This window comes from Mus caroli, unplaced genomic scaffold (assembly GCF_978045245.1).
Source record: "Mus caroli unplaced genomic scaffold, Mus_caroli_1 scaffold_11, whole genome shotgun sequence".
In the NCBI taxonomy this organism is placed as follows: domain Eukaryota; kingdom Metazoa; phylum Chordata; class Mammalia; order Rodentia; family Muridae; genus Mus; species Mus caroli.
This window is the reverse complement of record NW_028227266.1, coordinates 18603572-18625249: the sequence shown is the minus strand read 5'-3', so window position 1 is coordinate 18625249 and position 21678 is coordinate 18603572. Positions and strand designations below refer to the sequence as shown.

General features: G+C 47.0%; 1 protein-coding gene across 4 annotated transcripts in view; it reads right to left on the bottom strand.

The window, feature by feature from the left end:
• Window positions 1–21678, bottom strand: part of Smarca4 (SWI/SNF related BAF chromatin remodeling complex subunit ATPase 4) — a 90781-nt gene that overhangs the window by 49871 nt on the left and 19232 nt on the right. For all 4 annotated transcript variants that reach the window (XM_021172074.3, XM_085844466.1, XM_021172072.3 and 1 more), the window contains exons 3-13: window positions 20035–20167; window positions 18999–19403; window positions 18658–18756; window positions 17343–17601; window positions 16018–16144; window positions 15383–15556; window positions 13733–13906; window positions 12260–12427; window positions 12101–12151; window positions 6085–6215; window positions 5909–5966 (exon numbers count right to left, since the gene is read on the bottom strand). In XM_021172074.3, coding sequence (XP_021027733.1) covers window positions 5909–5966; window positions 6085–6215; window positions 12101–12151; window positions 12260–12427; window positions 13733–13906; window positions 15383–15556; window positions 16018–16144; window positions 17343–17601; window positions 18658–18756; window positions 18999–19403; window positions 20035–20167 — 1779 coding nt within the window. The remainder of the gene's footprint in view (window positions 1–5908; window positions 5967–6084; window positions 6216–12100; window positions 12152–12259; window positions 12428–13732; window positions 13907–15382; window positions 15557–16017; window positions 16145–17342; window positions 17602–18657; window positions 18757–18998; window positions 19404–20034; window positions 20168–21678) is intronic.

Here is a 21678-nt window from a genome sequence, read left to right as displayed (position 1 = left end):
GGGAAAAGATATCAACTGGGGTGATATAAGACTGGCCTGTGGCCATGTCTGTGGGAAGCTCAGCCACTGGTCACGACACCCAGAGGACAGGTGGCATGAGCCTGGAAGCAAGCCAGTAAACAGCAATCTTCTGTGGTCTTGCTTCAGCCTCTTGACCTCCCACCCTTAATTTCCTCAGTGATGGGTTGTGGCCTGGGAGTTTTAAGATCAAATAAACCCTTTCCTCCCCAACTTGCTTTAAATCCTGGTGTGTACTGCAGCAACAAAGAATCCTATGTCAGCTATAGTCCTAGACGGGGAGGCGTCATAATCCTTTGAAAGAGCTAACTGGGAGATCTCTGAGTTTGAGGCCAGTCTGGTCTAAATACCCAGTTCTAAGCCAGCCAGGGCTACATAGTGAGATCCTATCTAAAACAAAACAAACAAAACAAAAAACAACCAAAGAGCTAAATATATAAATAAGAAGAAAAGGCACTCAGCTGTTCCTGGCCGTCCACATCTGTCAGAGCTGTTCCAAGCAGGACTATCTGTAGTGTGTGTACAGAGCCATTGAAGAGCTGGGCATCTGCTCAAGTCAATCAACAAGGAACCACAAAGCACAACCAGATTATCTATCCACTTCCTACTCTGACAAAAACGAAAATAATTCACAGACAAGGTGGACACACAGCAAGAAGGATAAATATCAAGACAACTTTGGGTGGACTCTACTAAAAAACCAGACAGATAATCTACAAGGCAAAAGAGACAAACTGAACTATCAGGTAACAAAGGAAGTGGTAATAGGCGGCTGAAATCTCATCTGAAACAATCTGCCGACAAGGGAGCTGCAAAAATTCCCGAGTAGGTAAGAACATATACTCCGGCCCTTGCAGAAGAACCAAGTCCGCTTCCCAGCCTCCATGCCAGGCAGCTCACAAGGGCCCATAGCCTCAGCTCCAGGGGATGAGCTATCCGCTGTTGGCTTCTGCAGGCACCTGCACTCACGCTTGAATAGAGACAACCAAGCATACAGAGAAACAAAAACAAACCACTAAGGTTAGAATCATATGTTCAAAGAGGAGAGGGACAGTCAACCAAGACTGACACATTCAACTAAACTGCTCTTCCCGAAATACAAAAGCACCCCAGAAAAAGAGACTGAAGAGCACCTGTTGCTGGCAGACAGACACTGTGAAATTTTTCTAAGAGGGCTGGGGTGTGGTTCAGCGGTAGAGCACCTGCCTGTCTGTATAAAGACCTGGGACCAATCCCCAGCAAAACTGTGAAAAAGAGCCAACCAACCAACCAACCACTACCACACAACACACAAAACCAAAGACATGCTACCGGATAATTTAAATCCCTGGAGGGAAACATCACCTGAAGAGACTACAGCGATAGTACTAAGGCTAAGAGTGCCTACTACACACTCATGAGAGCTAGTCATGGCAAAAACCTGCCAACTCCAGGAATCTGATACCCTCTTCAGGACTCTGCATGCACATACATGCATATATTCAGACACACAATAAAACACATTCTTGGAAAACCCCACAAGAGCATCAGAAATGGTACATATACCCATGAATGTAAACTGCTATAAAAACACTTTCACTTACTACTTCTATACTAACATCTTCCAAAGGGTTCAGAGTGAATAATGCGTTAATTTCAAGAATACTGTGCTCAATCTCAGCACTCAGGAAGTTGAGGCAAGAGGATCATGGGTTCATAATCACTGGGAGTGTCATATTCCCTGTGGCTGAACCATTAGGTCCCTATCTCAAAAATCCAACTTAGCTGGCAATGGTGGTATACATCTTTAATCCTAGCACTTAAGAGACAGCGGCAGATAGATCTGAGTTCAAGACATGATCTACAGAGTGAGAACAGCTAGAGCTACAGAGAGAAACCCTGTCTTGAAAAACAAACAAGCAAACAAAACCAACTTAAAATTATGAAATGGAGTAAGATGCCTACTGTATCTGTGTGATTACAAAGATATTACTAAATAAATGCACAGCTCCAACAAACATTTACAAAAAAGGTTATAGTAAACTTAAAAACAAAAACAAAACCCAGCACACCAAACCAAACACAACAAAAATCATTTTAATGGAAAAAGGCTGTACATGGGAGAGGAGAGGAGAGGAGAGGAGAGGAGAGGAGAGGAGAGGAGAGGAGAGGAGAGGAGAGGAGAGGAGAGGAGAGGAGAGGAGAGGAGAGGAGAGGAGAGGAGAGGAGAGGAGAGGAGAGGAGAGGAGAGGAGAGGAGAGGAGAGAAAGAGAAAGGATAAAGCCACACTTCTGGTTGGAGAATCACCATGTGGTCAAGGCAGCCTGGAAAACAGAGCAAAACCGCCTCAAATGCTCACCTCTGCATATATTCATACACAGAGAAAAGAAGGAAAATTCAGAAAGAAAACAAATTAATAACCAAAAGCACAGTGGTATTACATTATCCTATAGCCCAAGTATTATTTCTGGATCCCACAGTAAGCGATCTAGAGCGGACTCCTGGGAGAAGTCCTCCCATCTCCACATGCACATAGCACACAGGCCTAGTCTTACTCATAGGCATCACACACGATAACAGACGTTAGAGGAAGTTTTAGAGAGTATTTCACATTTCAGATCAACTGACAACAAAATTAATTAAAATATCAGGATTCTGGGTTTGGATTCCCTTTGTGTGTCATGTGTATGTGTGCATACTTTTGCTTTTAATAAAACTTTCCTGAGTGCCAAAAATATACAAGTAAAAAACAGTGGCTGGGGCTAGGGCTCAGTGGTACAGAGTACTTCTCTTGATTATGTGAGGCCCTATTTCAACCCGGTATCAAAAACAAAAACACTGGAGACAACAAGGGCAGGTGGATTTCTGAGTTCAAGACCAGCCTGTGCTACAAAGTCAGTTCTAAGACAGAGAATTAGAGTGGCTTTACATAATAAACAGAACTTGTCTCGAGCCGGGCAGTGGTGGCGCACACCTTTAATCCCAGCACTTGGGAGGCAGAGGCAGGCGGATTTCTGAGTTCGAGGCCAGCCTGGTCTACAGAGTTGAGTTCCAGGACAGACAGGGCTACACAAGAAACCCTGTCTCAAAAAACAAAAACAAACAAAAAATTTGTCTTAAAAAAAAAAACAAAAACAAAAACAAAAAACAAAAACCAAAACCAACTCCCTGACAAATAAACAAACAACAAGCCAAAGACATTAAAATGTATGAGACACACAGCGATGCTTATCTAGCAAGTACAATGCTTAGGATTTTTTGGGGAGTTGGGGAGCTAAAAAAGTAACATTTATGAAGCCAGGCACCATGGCATGCAACTCTAATTACCCATGCTTGGGAGGCTGGAGCAGGGGGATTTGGAGTTTGAGCCCCGCCTAACAGTTCAAGGCAAGCCTGAGTGATACACAGTAAGAAAAAAGATCTCAAAACCCACGTTTATGAAATGTAGCCAAGGGTGAATAGGGATAAACATATAGGTGTAGGGCCGAGGAGATGGCTCCTCTGTTAAGAGCACATAATGCTCTTCCAAAGGCTGTGAGTACAAATCCCTGTGCGCACGGTGGGAGCTCACAACTGCCTGCACTACAGTTCCAATACAGGATCCAATACCCTATTCTGGCTCCTGTTGACAGCAGCAGACACAAGACATACACACATGAATAAAATCATTAAGTCTAAAACCAAAATCATATAAGTTTAAACACTATTTACATCCAAAACCAAAAGCCTTACTTCAATAATTTAAGCATAGATCAGCCAACGAAGTGAGACAAATCACTAAATTACCAAAATCAAGAGTACAGGAGCAATCACTCTCACTCTACAGAGTGATAGAGACAATAAGAAACCACTAAACACACGCTGGAAGCTGGACAGACAGCTACATGAGTGAGCCACTCGCACACAAGTGTAAGGACCTGAGTTCAATCCCCAGACGCAACATAATGCCAGGTTCAGTACTGCATGTCTGTAATCCCAGTGCTCCTATGGTGAGATGGGAGGCAGAGAAAGAAGGATCCCTAGAAACATGTGGGCCAGCTCACCTGTAGTACACAGCAGTAAAGAGAGCTCCAGGCTCTAGGTAGAGGTGAGGATGGACATCTCAGGCTGTCCTCTGACTTCTACATACACACTGGTGTTTGTGTGCCTACACTTATATATTTACAGGTAACACACACACACACATACACACACACAAAGAGTGAGAAACCAAGCATACTGGGAGAAGATATTTGCAAATTATACACTGGGTCAGAGATGTGTATCTAGAATAAGTAAGGGCTGAGAGCTCATTAGGACAGCAGCCCAGTTAAGACCAGACTTGAGCAGACTTCCATTGAGGAAGATGGCTGGATGGTGCACATGTGTACATGAAGATGCTTAACATCACTGCGTACTAGGGCAATGCAAATGAAAACCAAATGAGATGCCACCACACACCCACTATAATGGCCATAAGGAAAAGGACAGACAATACCAAGTGTTGGTGAGGACATGGAAAAACTGGAACCTGTGAAATGGTACAGCCACTTTGGAGAACAGTTGGCAGTCTTAGAAAGTAAACATAAACTTACCACGTGACCCAGCAATTCCACGCCTAGGCATCTACCCAAGAAAAATGAAAACATATGTCCACACAAACCATGTTTTCAAATGTTCACAACATAATTATTCATAGTAAAAACAGAAATACAAGTGTCAACCGATGGTGGACAGGTAAACAAAATGTGGTATATTTATACAATGGAACACAACACAGCAATAAAAAGATCAAGTTCTTACTACACAGAACACACGATGAACCTCGATAACATGCCACACACTGGTGCTCCGACTCCATTTGCAGCAAGTCTACAAATGGCTAATCTGGAGATGGAAAGCAGAGTGGTGAGCTGTGTGGGGTACATGGCTGTAATCCTAGTACTCGTGAGACTCAAGTTAGAGGATACTAAGTTGAAGCTAGCCTGGGCTATACAGGAAAACTCATCCAACAAGAAATAAAAAACAAACAAACAAACAAACAAACAAACAGTTCTGTGACTTGCTGGGCATAAAGGGAAGGGACAGCAGACAGCCACAGACAGCTTAAAGGTTGCTTTCTGATTGGGTGAGGAGCTGAGCCACAGTTCCATATGTTAACTAAGAAATAACTGAACTTTCCAGTTTATGTAAATTAGATCTCAATGAAGCTGTTTAAATTAGAACAAAGTATTCTCTGCAGGGCATGGTAGTAACAGGTATAGCTCTAGCATTCAGAAAGGCAGGAGGATGCATGTCTGAGCTTCAAGCCAGAATGTACAAAAAATAGCAAGACCCTATCTGAAACAAACAAACAAACAGCTTAAATATATACGTATGCACCTAAAACTGACTCTTATGTAGGCAGGTGGCCCTCTAGACTCCAGGAGACATAAAACCACAAGTCCTCTTTCTAACACAGCAACTCAACAGGGAAGGCTCAAGTAGATGGCATTCCATCAGCCTAATGATGTGGGGAGAAGGGGAACACAAAGCCCAGGGAGAAACAGATGTAGGCAGGAGCCATCAAGAGGCATGAGCAAGAGAACACTGAGAGGCGTGGCGGCCACATATATGGAGCACGCACTCATGACTGTTCAATCACAGCACTGATGAATGGGCAAAAGCAGCAGAGCGTTCAGAGGAGTGATGCTGGGCGCTTGAAATGTGGCCAGTGCAACCGAGAAAATGATTAAACTGGATTGCCCTGAATGGAAACAGTTTACAAGTTAGCAAAGCTCTGAAGCACCACTTCCAGGCAAGCCCAGAGCTGTGGCTGCCCCTGCCACACCATGCCCTGTCAGCACACAAGGCACAAGGGCACAGTCCACAGGGTGACAGCCACAAACAAGGTGGAAACCCCAACAACAGTTAAGACAAAGTGGTCTCTTACCTCCTCCTCCTCTTCAGAGCCACTTTCTTCACTGTCTGACCTGGGGGCTACTTCATACCTAGGAAAAACAGCAGTATTTGGATGCAGCTCTGCCTGCAAGTAGCAGCTTTACTTTCCCTAGAACCTGATCTGGCCCTCAAATGCTGCAAGTCCCACAAAGGAAGCATTTAACTCACCCTGGGTTCATCTCAAGCCAGGCCTCCAGCTGCCCGGCTTTCGGGGCGTCGGTGCCAGTGAGGATCTTGCCACTCTCCACATGGATCACCTTCACAGGGAGGTCACTCATCTGGCTGGTCTCATCCAGAGGCTGCAAGAAAGTGACTGTCAGGAGCAAAGACTCCCCAGTTCCCACCCCGGGACCCAAATGCAGAGATCACACGAAGGAGACTGGTCTGAGCTACAGCATCAGAAACCAAGGAGGACAGGAGACGAGGCACATCCATGACTCTGAAGGTAAAGAAGGGCTGAGGCCTGATCATTTCTCTACCCTAAAATTTGCATTAAAATGCTCGGGCTGAGTCTCAGTTATATTTAAAAAAAATTTTTTTTTTTTTGCTTTTATGTATTTCTGTTCACTATATATGTGCCTGTCACCCCAATAGGAACCCCAGAAGAGGGCATGAGATCCCCTAAATCTTGAGTTATAGACAGTTGGGAGCTGCCATGTGCACGCTAAGAATTAAACCCAAGTCCTCTGCAAGACCAGTCAATGCCCTCAACTGCTAAGCCATTTCTGTAGCCCTTCATCTCAATTTTCCACAGACACACAACTCTAAAAAGCGTATGAGGCCAGGGACAAGCAGAGTGACACTGGCACCAGGAACTTAGAAGAGAAAGTGCTACAGTGCTGACTCAGCACCATCCCCTAAAGCTCACTTGTGTAAGGGGAGACTGCTGCCTTCAGTCCCCCCATGGCTTAGAAAAGCGGCTCTGTGCTTCAGGCACAATGGCCGACACAGGTTGCCAGCTGCAGCAAGGCAGTAAGACTTTGTCTCAAATAATAAAAATAAAACAAAATACTATAACCCCCGACAGTGGCTTTGTGCTGCAATATGGCAACCCACATTCTTTTAGAATAATTCAAGAGAACTTCAATGCTGGCTAGTGTTTTGTCAATACGATAAAGCTACAGTCATCTGAGAAGAGAACTCAGTGAGAAAATGCCTCCGTAAGAATGTCCTATGGGCAAGCCTGTGGGGCATTATCCTTGTTGATGACTGATACAGAAAGCCCACTGTGGATGGTCCAGCCTTGGGCACCATCAGAAAGTAGGCTTCCTCCAGTCTTTGTATCATTTGTTTCACCCAAGCTCCTGCCTTCTATCCTGAGTTCCCTCTGATATTTGTAACCTGAGATGAAATGAACATTTCCCTCTCCAACTTGCTTTTGGTTGTGTTATCAAAGCAATTGAAACCTTAAGATAATATCCCCTATAAAAATCCCTCGGAATGGCTAGTTAATAGTCACAGCAGTATGTTTGAGGCCAGCCTAAGACACAAGTCAGCCACTGCTGTCTTCCTAGAATGCTTAGGAGGAAGCACTTGCCTCAGAGAACAGGAAAACAGTCCCCTGGGGCCACAATGGAAGCAAGACTGCTGATGTCTGTGGGTGAGCTTAGCTCAGCTGTACAGCATGTGCTTAAGAGTGTGCGAAGCTCCAGCTTCCATTTCTGGCAGAAACCTAGAAGCTAGGGAAAGGAGACAATGACTTTTCATGCTTTCTCCTTTTCCCTGCCCTGAGTATACAGACACCATGTGGGATGGCTCCAAGATTCAGGAAGAGAGTCCTCTCCCAAGAACATACCATGAGGGCACCTTAATTTTGCTGTTTCTATCTCTCGAAGTGTACAGAATGCTGTTCATGTCCCCAGTCAGTAGTTTTGGCTACTGCAGCCTGAGCTGAGCAAAGCATCAACTATATAGGGCACAATATACTCATAACAGAGGACAGGGCAACAGACACTGAAAGGACTTGGATAAAAAGGTCAACCTGCATGTCAAAGTTCATGCAGTGGACTTGGGCATGGGGCATGCCTATCATCCTAGCACTCAGGAGCTGAGGAAGGCAGGAAGTCTGTGAGTTCGGGGCCAGCTTTGGCTATATAGTAAGTTCAAGGCCATCCTGGACTATATAACAAGAATCTTATATTAAAAGCAACAGTCAGGCACAGTGATATATGCCCCTAATTCCAGTAGTTGGGAGGCAGAGGCAGGTGGAGCTCTGTGAATTTGAAGTCAGCCTGGTCTACAGAGTTCTGGAATAGCTCAGTCTACACAGAAAAACCCTACCTTTAAAAAAAAAAAAAAAAAAAAAAAAAAGGTGGAGGGAGAGATGGCTGGAGAGATGGCTCAGTGGTTAAGAGAAGAACTGGCTGTTCTTCAATTCCCAGCACCCATATGGCGGTTTACCAATGTCTGCAACTCTAGTTCCAGGGATCTGACAACGTAACATACATGCATGCAAAACAACAATGCACACTAAATAAATACATCACAAAAAAGAAGCAAACAATCAAACAAGAAGCCCCTCAGGGGCCAGAGAGATGGCTCAGAAGTTAAGAGTACTTGTTGTTCTTACAGAGAACCCAGGTTCAGTTCCCAGCACCCACATGGCAGCCCGCAACATCCATTATTCCATGGACATGACATCTTCTCTGGACTCTGGAGAACCAGGCATGCACATGGTACACAGATAATGCACAGGCAAAACACTCCAAAATATTAAGAAAAAATTAAATAAAATAAAAGTTTTGTCAGGCATAATGGCCTAGGAGGCAGAAGCAGGCAGATTTCTGTAAGACTGAGGCCAGCTTAGTCTATCTATCTGCCCGAGTATCATCTAAGCAAGGCATGGTTACTCCATGAGACCTTGTCTCAAAAGGACTAATTGGTTAATGAAATTTTTAAATTAAAAAAGGGAAGAGCAGTACAGTAGTCCATCACACCTGTGCTGCCATTACGCTGGAGTGGAAGACAAGAAGATCAGATATTCAAGGTCATCTTCAGGCAAATAGGGATTGCAAGGTGAGCCTGGGCTACATGAGACCTAACTTCAACAGAAGTTAATGGCAGAGTGCTTGCTTCACAAGCATAAGCACATAAGTTTGAGCCCAAGAATGCACAACAACAGGCAGGCCACTAGCAATGTCAGCACTCGAAGGTAGACACAGGAGGGTCAACAGGGACTTGCTGGCCAAACTCCAGCCAAACTGTTCTGTCAATAAAAAACATTGTCTCAAAGGAAGTGGATAGGGTTTCTCAGAATGCCACTCAAAGTTGCCATTTAGCCTACACAGGTACACACACCTGCAACAGACATATATGCATGAAACAGAAAAGCCAAACAAAAGAATCCAAAAATGAACATTACATAGAGGTCTTCAGTGAGGCATTTTCCTAATAGCTTCAAGAAACAAATGACCTAAAATTAGCCTAACATCAGCAGTTCAAACATGCTAACAGTGAAACAAAAGGTTCTTCTATTACATCTTCATAAAGAGCTTGTCCAAATACCCAGGAATGAAAAGCATCCAAATGTGTGTGTGTTGGAGGCACCAAGGCCTATGACAGCAGTTCTCAACCTGGGGGGTCGAACGACCCCTTCACAGGGCTGCCCAAGAGCATTGGAAAACAGAGATATTTACGCCACAATTCAAAAACAGTTGCAAAATTACAGTTAAAATGTAGTCAACAAAAATAATTTTATGGGTTATTAAAGGGTCACAGCTTTAGGAAAGCTGAGAACCACTAGAGTGTGAATCACACAGAGTTGTCCCTTCAAGGGTAGGAGTGGAAAACCTTGTCGGCACAGAAGGCTGGAGCCAGCCACTCTGGAATTTCTAGCCTAGTGATCTTTGCACTCTCTGTGCAACCAGAGTTTTCCTGCATCCGGCCCTCCCCAGACCCTTATGGATTTATTGTTCTCAGTTAATCTACACAACCTGTCTTTATGAACTTACAAGTAGTTCTGATGCAGTCACTGATGTAGTCTGATCTGTCCTCAGGGAGACTTAAGTGTACTTTGTTGTACATATGGGACTAAGTTAAATTATCCCCAGAAGAAGCCGGGCGTGGTGGCGCACGCCTTTAAGCCCAGCACTCGGGAGGCAGAGGCAGGCGGATTTCTGAGTTTGAGGCCAGCCTGGTCTACAAAGTGAGTTCCAGGACAGCCAGGGCTCTACAGAGAAACCCTGTCTCGAAAACAAACAAACAAACAAACAAACAAACAAAAAACAAAAAAATTATCCCCAGAAGAGCTTTCACCAGTCTGTGCTGTGCTATAATAAACCACTGAGGTCGGACTCCTGAAGTCGTGTTGAGGCAAACTGCCTTCTCTCCTCCCCTCCCCTCCCCTCCCAACCCAGCTCATCACACTGCTGGCTATGAGGTCTACATGGCCCAGCAGTGTGCTTGCCTACAGAGTATTCTGAGTTTTTCCACCAAACACATGCCTTTCAAATAAGTGGGGGGCAGCAACTTCTCAGAGGACAGAACAATAAGCATGTGTGTGATCTGACTAGGAAAGATGCCAGGCCAGGTAGGAACTAGCAGAGAGCCTGGGGCCTGCACAGCAAATACGCAGGAGGCAACAACCTAGTTGTGAAGCAGGGTTTCTATCTGGGAAGGACTTCAAGGTTCCTCTCGAACAATTTTTTATACTTTTATAATTGTCTTTTGTAAAACAGGATACTGCTATATGGCCCCCAAGTTGCCCTTGAACTTAGGGTGAAATTTCACTTTTGACCTCACGTGCTAGATTCTCAGGCAGGTGACACCACATCTGCCTTCTGCTGTTTCTTTTGTCACTGAGTGCTGGAATACCCAGTAGACAGGCGCCTACTACATAGAAGGTGATGGGTTTGACCCATAGCCAGCCAGTACCACTTCCCGGACACACACACAACAGGTGCCCTGAATGAGACTGCCAGTCTTGAGGAACTCAAAAGTGTACAGCGTCCCCTCTCAAAGTAGACACAGCCTGCTGACTTTCTGGAATGACATACTAAACTCATGAGTCGAAATCAGGAGGAAGGCACAAGGGGAGAGAAGTCAAGACAAACTCTGAAAACCCACTCCCAATCACAGATCTGAAAACAGGTTGAGGTCTAGCTGAGACTTCCAACAAGGATCCTGAACACTCAGAACGGATGTCCAGTGGGTTCTAGAACTAAACAAATTATAAATCCATGATGGCTGATAGAAGTGAGACTACTGACTTTAGACACAGACACAGGGGAGTCAGAAATAAGCATATCACCTGGGCACAACAAAACATGCCTGCAATGGCCGGGCGTGGTGGCGCACGCCTTTAATCCCAGCACTCTGGGAGGCAGAGGCAGGTGGATTTCTGAGTTCGAGGCCAGCCTGGTCTACAAAATGAGTTCCAGGACAGCCAGGGCTATACAGAGAAACCCTGTCTCAAAAAACAAAAACAAAACAAAACAAAACAAAAAAAGAACCATAAACTGGAATATAGTCTCTTGTCTATAGTCATGGTGTTTTATCACAACAATGAGTAACTAATAAACCTTCGAAAGCTGATCTGTTTTTTGTTTGTTTGTTTGTTTTGTTTGTTTCTTTTTGAGGTAGGGCCTGTGCTACTTTTGCTTTCCTGAATGTCTCAATATGTAGACCAGGCTGGGCTGGCCTCTTAATTTGAGATCTGCTTACTGCTGCTCCATGTGTTGAGATTAAAGGCCTGTGATAAGCCGGGCGTGGTGGCGCACGCCTTTAATCCCAGGACTCGGGAGGCAGAGGCAGGCGGATTTCTGAGTTCGAGGCCAGCCTGGTCTACAAAGTGAGTGCCAGGACAGCCAGGGCTATACAGAGAAACCCTGTCTCGAAAAACCAAAAAAACAAAACAAACAAACAAAAAACAGGTCCTGTCTCGGGAAAAAAAAAAAAAAAAAAAAAACAACAAACAACTAAGTGAAAGCAGCCTGGCATAGTGTCCACACTTCTGAGTCCAATATGGGAGGTAGAAGCAAGATAATCAGAAGTTCAAGCTCAACCCTGGGCTGGGAAAATGACTTAGTGGATAAATGTATGTGAATGCCATTCCAGAAGGAAAGACAAAACCTTCATCACTGCCCCCACTACATAAAAATGTCATTTAAAATATTTTTAAAGAAACTGAAAGAAACACGTATCAAAGGACCAGCTAGCACTTCTGTAAGAAATGCCCATTTCTCACCTCACCATCTGGTCCAATGGCAGGTGTCTGTCCTTCAGCATTTTCTGCCTTCTGCAAATAAAGAGAGACACGATCAGCCTGACACTACAGGCCCAAGCCACTAAGCGTACAGCCAAACCAATTTCAAGGGGTGCCTGTACTTAGTCAGGCCCAGCGAACCTTCTTTTTCTTTTTCTTCTTCTTCTCCTTGGCAACCTGGGCAGCTTTGTGCTGCCGCACCAGCTCTGTGAGGTTGGCCACATACTCATCTGTCTGCTGCAAGAGGTAGGCCAGGCGCTTGTCCTTCTTCTGGTCAATGAGTTTGCGGTAGCCCTCCTCATCTTCAGCCTACAAAACCAAGGCAGGGTGAAACACAGTCTTGTGGGGTGCACACCTGAGGACTGTAGCTCATTCATGATGCTACTCTTCTCATCGCCCAACCCCATGCTGAATCTCAAGGGCACTGCCAGACAATACAGGTCTTGTCATGAGCCACTCACATAGGGCATAAGTTGAGTTCCATAAGGGCAGCAGTGGCACAGGCCTTTAATCCTAATACTCAAGAGGCAGATCTCTGTGAGTTTGAGGGCAGCCTGGTCTACAGAGTGAGTTCCAGGACAGCCAGGGCTACACAGAGAAACCCTGTCTCAACAAACAAACACCAAGGAGAATTTTAGACTCTTTGTCCAAAAAACATATCATAAATCCCAACCTTTGTACCTGATCTGGGCCCTATCACCAAGAATCTCAACCCTCTTCTTTCTACCTGTTCTGGGCCCATCTCAATTCTCCGCCTTGAATTCCTTATATCCTTTCAGAAACAAATGGAAGCTGGAGCTGGGCATCATGATGTATGCCTGTAATCCCAGCCCTTGGGAAACAGCAGCAGCAGGTGAATCTTAAAGAGTTTAAGCACAGCCTGGTTTATATAAAGGTCAGCCAGGGTTATACTGAAACCCTGTCTCAACGAAAACAAAACCACTACACACCCGAAATGTTCTCTGGGCACTCTTTCAGTAATCCAGTTCCCCCAATGGCTGGCAAGGCCCCACCTGATCCAACCATGCAAGCCCTTGGACTCAGTGTCCTGCTGTCCAGCACCATGAGGTTCTAAGGCCCCAGAGGGGGCCTTGTAGACCTTGCGTTTGGTGTCCTGCTTCCTTGCCTTTCTCTCCTTTTTGGGCCCTTTCTTCTCCCCTTTGTGCAATGAAGCCACCTAACTAACAACTTCTACTCCAAGTCAGTCTGACAACCGCCTGGCCCTGTTTTGTTCCTTCAAGGGCAAACATGAGCCCCATGAAGATAGGGATTATTCTGCTACCTCCTGTGTCCCCAGTATACATGCTAGGGACAAACTCAGAGGCGGTAACAGTATCCATCCAGTCAGCAACTCTATGGTGATGAAATGACAGTGGGAATCATCTGGACAGAGTCTTCACTGTACCTTCTGTGGCTCTCATGAGGCCCTGCACTTATAGCCAGAGGAATGAAGGCGAAGGCCCAGACCTCTGCCTCCCAAATCCATGTGGCTCTTCCTTCAGCTCCACTTCTAAGCCAAACCATGAAGTATCTATGTATAATCCTGGGGTGAACAGCCCAGCACTCACCACACCCAGCACACAAGGGATCAACAGCAAGAAAGCTAGTGTGTACCATAAGCCTCCGCATTCGCTCCTTCTCAATGCGCTCATTTTCTTTCTTCTGCTCCCGCTCAGTGTTGGCATGGTAGGTGGCCACAGCCTTGGTGAGTTTCTGGAGTTTGCCTGTGACTGATCTGTGATACTCCCTGAAGTCCTTGGCATGCTGCAGAATGCTGTTGAGGTACTCCTGCAGAGAGACAGTGTTGAGGGCTGTGAGGCAAAACTGTACCCATAGCTTGTTTAAAGGCAAAGGAGCACTTCCCTAGTATATATAGAGCTCTGGTCCCATCAGTAGTGCCTCCCGGGACTTGGAAGGTAAGAGGCAGGATGATCACTCAGTTCCAAGACATCATGAGCTAAGTAAGTGAGAATCTGCCTCAAGAAAGCAGAGACGTTATGGTGTGTCCCAAATAATGGTACAGTGACAACATTTGTAGGAAACTGGGAAATACTGCACAGATGAATCATAGATCAATGAAACGGAAGGCAGTTAACTTTTACCTACGGAGTCATCCTAACTGCTCCGGTATTTAACATCTCATTAATATATACACACACAAAGAAAATGAAATGACAACTACCAAAATGTTAGCCATGATTAACACTGAGCATTGACTTTTTGTATTTTCTTATGTGTGGAACTAGAAATTGAACCTATGACCGTATGGTATGAGATGGGCAAGTATTCTATCAATGAACTACATCTTGGGCTCAGACTCCCCTTAAACCTATATTTCTGCCTTAGTCTCTGAATAACTACACTACATCTGGAATCAACAATCATGGTTTTTAAAATGTATATACTATAAATGAGCAACCAAGCCCAGCACAGTGCTACCTGTAATCCTATCCTGCAGGAAGCTAAGGTACAAGGATTACTGAGTCTGGGGCCAGTCTGGGTTATACAGAGAATACCACAACAGTCAAGGATACTTAGCAAGACTCTGTTTCAGAAAAAGACAAAACAAAACAAAAACAAACAAACAAAACCAAGGCTGGAAGGTGCCTGAGTGGTTAAGAGCATTTTTTGCTCTTGCAGAGAACATGGCTACAATTCCCAGCTCTACATAGTCACTGACTGCCATCTTTAATTCCAATCCCAGGGAATATGATGCTGTTCTCTTCCAACCTCCTGGGGTACCACACATTCATGTGATGTGCAAGTAAAAAAAAAAAAATGCGTAACTCTAAACAAATCTTAACAAAAATAAACAAAAAAAAACCCAAATGTATAGCAGACTGATTCATTAACAAGCCTATCTGACAACAGACTTTTATTTCCTTGATGGACTTTGTAAAAATCGTAGTCTCTTATGGTTTCTTTCTCCTTGCTCAGAGCAAAAGCCCAAACATTCCCTGTGGTTCACTTGCCAGCTACCCCATCCTCGTTTCTAGATGAAACATAGGGCATGTTCCAGCTCCAGGGCCACTGCCCCTCCTCAGCATGGCACCCTTGCTCAAGTCTTCCTGCTCTGCCTCCCCATGGAAACCTCACTGAGCCCCTCCTGTCTGAGGTGGCTCCTTCTCCCACCTCTTGAGCCTGCCTGGTATGATCACTGCTCTTCTTCTCTTACCGTCTGTGTACTGGCACACTGCTGTGCCCAGAAAACTCTGCTTAAGCCACAGCAGACTCAGCAGAGCACACCCCGCAAGGCCAACGCACCTGGTGCTTCTGGCGGCGCTTGCGCTCCTGTTCAATCTTCTGCTGCTTCTCCAGCTTCTCAGTGATGCGGGCCTCCCGCAGTGACTGACGTTTGCTGCGCTTGTAGGCCTTGGCATTGAGGGCTGTCTCTAGGGCCGTGTCTCTTCGCATGCACACCACCACCTCCTGGCGCAGCTTTAGGGTGGAGAGTAAGACACTGGCATTAGGCAGGATGGGCACAGATGCTCACAAAAGATGACCACATGCTGGGCAGATGATCCTACAACAAACTGCCTGGAATGTACAGGACACTTGGGAGGCAGCAGGTCGGGGGAGCAGAGAACAGAACATCAGAGAGCAGGACTTTTACACACCCACACGTTCAGTTCTTGAGGGGATGCATAAAGCACAGTACCCTCAGGAAGAGATTCACCAGGCCCCCAGCCTTTCAGCTGCCAACTGGAACCTCAGGAGCCAATACCCATGAATGCACAGGCTATGCAAGGCCAAGTCTTGCCACAGCATGGGCCATGACAGTGAACTAAGTCTCCTGAGTCCTGACTGGCCCAACCATGCAGGCATCCCAGATAACATCCTCAAAGCACTCTTGGACCCCAGCATCCCCATTGACACAAAGGCCTGGCCCACAGACCCACCTGCCTCTGGAAGTTCAGCAACCTAAGGGCCTTGAGTTCGATGGTTGCTTTGGTTCGAAGGTCCCCAGCCAGGGACCCAGGGAGATTTTCAAGTTCCTGAATTCTGTGTGCGATTCGAGCCTGAAGCCTGGGCAGAGATCGGGAAAGAAAGGTGATGAGAACTATTTGTCTACAAGAAGTCACCTGGTTCCTATCTTTAAAGCTAGAGTTTATAAAGAATCTATCCCTGAAAGGAGGCAGACCCAGCACAGCTGTAAGAGGGGATTCTTCAAAAAAGGACTCCAGACACCATACAGAAGAGAGGCAAGCAGCCTCAGAGTGCTCTTGGGAACAGGCCTGCTGGGACCACAGCAAGCCCAAGACTTGACAACTGCCCCTGTTAGCTTTTACTGTCAAGATGACACTACCCTGAGTCATCTGGAAAGAGGGAACCTCAGCTGCAAAACTGCCTTGATCAGATGACCAGCCCACTGTGCAAGCATGAAAAAAAATTTTTTTGAGACAGGATTTCTCTGTGTAGCCCTGGCTGTCCTGGAACTTGCTTAGAAGACCAGGCTGGCCTCAAACTCATGAAGATTCACCTGCCTCTGCTTCCTGAGAACTGGGATCAAAGGCATATGCCACCATGCCCTGCCCTAGCAGCGTGATTCTTAGGAAGGTAGGTCTGAACTATCTAAGAAAGCTGGCTGAGCATGAGCTGGACAACAAGACAGTAAGCAGTGTGCTTCCAGTGTCTGCTTCAGTCCTGACTGAGTTACTTCCCGCAGTAATGGACTGTTACCTGGAAATCTATGGCGAAGTAAACCCTTTCCTCTCTAAGTTACTTTGCTGTTTTATCACAGTAATAGAAAAGCAAACTAAAACAGTGACTTAGCTAGAATCTAATCCCATATGGGCAATGAGAGTTGGCCTGTGGCATTAGGAAGCCCAGCCTCAGCATGAGAAACAGGGCTGTGGAAATCTGCAAAGTCCATGGGCATCAATGTTTGGTCTACAGGTTAATCCTCCCAGTAACCCTATGTGGAAAAAATTCCCTACTCTTCTCTTCTTATAGTTATTGATCAAACACCTAATGTGTGCCAAGGCAGTTTCTCATATGGAGTCTTCGCAATGAATAGGCCAAAAAAGTTGCCTGTTCTCTTGTGGCTCACAGTCCCATTAGGCAGGGCAAAGCAGCAATGCCAAAGCACAAGTGCAAGGCAGAAAGGGAGTGGGGCCAGGCACCACAGAGGTGGCCATCACCTCACTTGGTGGCCAGAAGACATGCTGCAGCATTCCCTTGTACCTGGCAATCAACACTGGCAGTGTAGCACTAGGGTGCTCACCTGTACTCCCGCTCCTGTAGGATCTCCACAGGGTCGAGGCCTCGGGGCTTCTGGATGGGGGTGATTCGGCTCTGCTTCTGGTGCAGTGGCACCAATGGAGCAGGCTGGGCTGGCTGCCCTGGGGACTGTGTTTGTGGTGGCATTACAGGTGAGGCAGCAGGCGGGACAGCAGGAGGTGCAGGTGAAGGGCGGCCTGTTGGTTGCGGGGGAATCAGCTTCTGTGGGGTGCTTGTGGGGGCAGCAGCATTGGCCATGGGTCCTGGAGAGGCAAGAGGAGTGTGCTGCTTGACCTCTGAACCCCAGGACTGCCCTTCCAGCCACCTCTCACCTAGGCCAGAACCTACACACTCCTACACTCCAGCTCACCTCTCCCATAGCTCCAACTTAACCACCCAGTGTTTGCTTTCTCTGTGCCTGGCTTCACAGCGACAGCGGACCTGTCTTTCCTCTACAGAAGCTCACCCCTCCCCTTTAGCAGCTTCATCTCTGCCATTTCAATTACCCTTGGTCAATGGCAGTCTAAAAATATTGAAGGAAAAATTACAGGTACTGCTGGAATTTTTAACTGCTTCCTCACAGCAGCTCCGTGCACACTGTCTTGGCCAATGTGTTTTATCATTAGTTCTTGTTACTCTGTTTGATAAACAGTGTGTATAAAGAAAACAAAATGGGATACATAGGGTTTGCTGCCTTCTGCATGTCAGGTATCTACTGAGGGTCTTGGGTAGCTTCCCTCTCAGATGGAGAGAATGACTCTAGTTTACATCCAAACAAACCAGATTTCAATACACAATGATCCACCTCAGACCCCAAGAAGACAGTCAAGGACCACTGTTCCAACCCAAATGAAGACCTTGAAATATCCAACTAAACTTTCCAGAGTTACCTCTGAAAGGACAAGACCAAGACAACACGCAGTTAGCAAAGTTGGCAAAGTTGGCAGGATACTGAACTATTTTGTCCTCTATCTATCTCCACTGGGGGTGTTCTCTAGAGAAAAGGATATCATACTGGACACCCCCTCCCCCAAGCTCAGAAGCCCCTTATTCTGAGTAAGCTTGTCTGTGGTCACAGCTATAACCAGTTATCTCGTTGAGCCCCTAGTAGACACATCCCCTGCAGGAGACTGCAGAACAATCCCTACACACAAGACAAGGAAGATAAGAAGTACCCTACAAACCCCAGTTGAACCCCTAGAGAGGTCCACAGAAAACAAGGTTTCTGGGGTGAAAACTGTAGCCTAATATCTGGAATCCTGCAAAGCTCAGGTTTATGACAAGAGGTAAGGCATGTCACCAACAGAAAAGAAACTTACCTTCAGGCCATGGTTTGGGAGGCCCTCCAGGCGGCTGACCAGGCATCCCGGGGGGCACACCTGAGGGTCCTGGGGGAGGCATGTTGGGCCCTCCCATACCTACATTGAAGGAAAGTAAGCACCATAAATGCAACTGTGTTCAAGCCTGCTGGCCTATGCTCATATCAGCTCAGGGAGCATACCCACCCACCACAGTAAGAGATGGATAACTGGCATTTATCTAGACTAACCCCAACCATCACCGCATTCCTAGGTACCACTAGCTGGGAGTCAGGGTTGCCTGTCATTATCATCCACATTGAGCATTCTCCCCACTCCAGGGGCAGGGATGCAGGTCTTACCATGGGGTCTACTGTAATTTGGAGGGGCTGGTCCTGGGCCAGGGCCAGGGCCAGGGCCAGGGCCGGGTCCGGGTCCTGTGGCGGACACTGAGGGTGGAGGTAGTGTTGGCATCTGCTGCTGCATTCCAGGCATCGGCCGCTTGCCTTGCACGGCCATCTGCAGGTGGTCGGGCAATGGCTGGCCCCTGGCCAACATCTTGTAGGCCATTATCTGAGCTCTGAGTTGATGCAGCTGGTTCTGGTTAAATGGGGTTGGGCCTCTGTTTTGCTGTCCCAAGGCCTGGGGATCAGAACCATCTAGTGGGGCCCCTCCTGGCCCAGAGGACATCTGGGGGCCTGAAGATGGGCCACTGGCTGGGACAGGACTGGAAGCATGTTCAGAGCCGCCGAGGGGTGAGGGGTAACCTGCAGGGAAAGACTAGTTCAGTGGTCACTCAGCAGCAGCATCTACGACTGCTAGATCACATCCACCCCACCTGGCATCCCCGGAGAGGTAACTGGGCAACATCATTCTCCTGAGTCAAACAAGAAGCACCCAGAGGGAGGCAGCTGAGTCACAGCCGCAGCCCAGCAGCTAATGTGGTCATGAGTTTGGGTACATTTCAGTGGGATACAGATAATCAATGCAAAAGTTGAAAACTGCAAACCAGGCTCCATCAAGCCCGCTCTCTGGCTTCTCCATTGTTATTCCTGTGAACCCCAGGACCCAGTGACTTACTTACTGACCCTGGTGACAGGGAGGATTCAACAAGTCATCTACAATATCAATCATCCCCATGTAGAAAAGCCAACTTGCCTAAAACAAACAGTGTCCTAAGGCACAACTGGAATTGCTTGCCTCCAGGCTCTACCATGCTAAGCTCTGTCCCACCTGTTCAGTATTTGAGGCTGCTCCAAGGAAAGAAGACTGACTATCAGAGCACACGCCACACCTCACAGGGAGGCGCCCCACAGCCCAGATGTACTACCTGCCCTTGAAATCTGCAGAGGAAAGCAGGCACATGAACATGAAACAAAATAATGACCCAGACTGTACCTTGAGAATGCTGGTCCATTGGACTAGGTGGAGGTGCCATGCCTGTGTGGGCCCCCGACCGCATGCCCATCCCTTTCATCTGGTTGTATCGTGGGTCATCAGGCATGCCCTTCTCGTGCATGGACTCCATAGGCTGTGAGATGTACAAGGACACAGGTCAGCCAAGGACAGCAAGAGGCGGCTGGGAAGCTCAGGAAGAAGCAGAGCTGAGAAAGACAACCACACAAAGGGTGCAGAGGGCTACTAGCTCTGAGCACCCTCACCACACCTGGGTGTCAGGCAGACACAAAGTCAAGCTACGGGAAAAGCGGATCACTTAGACAGTGAAGACGTGGAGCTGTCTTTCAAGCCAGTGAGGACCACAAAGAAAGATGTCCTGGTCCCTTGCACTTTATGCCAAGGAGACTCGCTGCAAACCTAGGGCTGAAGCCCTCACCCTTGGAGCCCATAAATCAAGCAGACATGTAAAAAGGTCTGCTGCATATAAAGACTGGACAAGAGTGAGATGTCCCCACTGTCCTCAAGGCCTCAGCTGCTGCCAGGTTAGGAAAGGCTATCACACAACGGTCCCACCACTGAGACAGGACAATGTTAGCAGGATGCTGGCATGTGGAGGGAAGGTGACACATGGCACCGTTGGGAGTAGCTATGCCTCCCAGGGCAATAACTAGAGTGGCTGTTGAGAGAAATTGCCTCAGACCCTTCTGTGAACTAAGACTGGTTATCGAGCATTCTGCTTTGCAAAAACTCACAGGCCAGCATGTGATGAAGCAGAGTGATACCAAAGCCACACTCGGTATAGCTGTAACACAGGAAGCTGAGACAGGGATATGGGGTCAGCTTCCTGTGGGGCCACCGCTTTGTGCAGGCTGAGGTGTTGTCAGCCAGGACTCCAATACACAGATTTCTAGATACATGGTAGGTGTCCAACGGGCACCTGTCAGAGGCAGTAGAAAGTGTGAGCAACGCTAGGAGATGCAGCTTACCGGACATTGAGGGCCCTGTAAACCACACATGGGACCCAGAGCTTCCTTCACAGGGGAAAGAGTAAGATAAGTACTCTACTAAGATGACACAACCGTCCAGAACTGGGGAGCCAGATGGAGATGTCTGGAAGCAGAGTACAAGGACAAGCCAGGCCGAGGAATGAGACAGGCATGTGGGGGCCTTCCTCATTTGTGGATAGGGAACCCAACCTATACTTGGAAGCCTGCAGGGGTAGGAAGCAAACACAGGACAACCCTGCAGGGAAGAGGAGCAACTGGCAATGCCACTATGGTGAACCCTCCTGCAGCCTCCAATGTCTTCTTACACCCCAGCCTCTGTGGGTCACCCCAGACAAATGCTGACATTATACTCTGCCAGTCCTAAGAGGAACACCAAGGCCTAAGGACAGGATTGCTGCTTGGCAGCCTTGCTTGCAAAAGCAATGCTGACACATTTACCAAAGGAAGATGGCAGTCTGGGGCACACGCTCAGAAGCAGACTCAATACTCCCCACTGCTTCAAGTATGAAGGCCAACAGTGCAGCCAGAGGATCGTCCTTAGAGGACTCTGGGAATTCCTTATAACAAAAGAAAGCACAGGGAGAATGGGAAATGTACAGTGAAATGGCTGCTCAGCCTCCGGGCTCAGGACAACAGC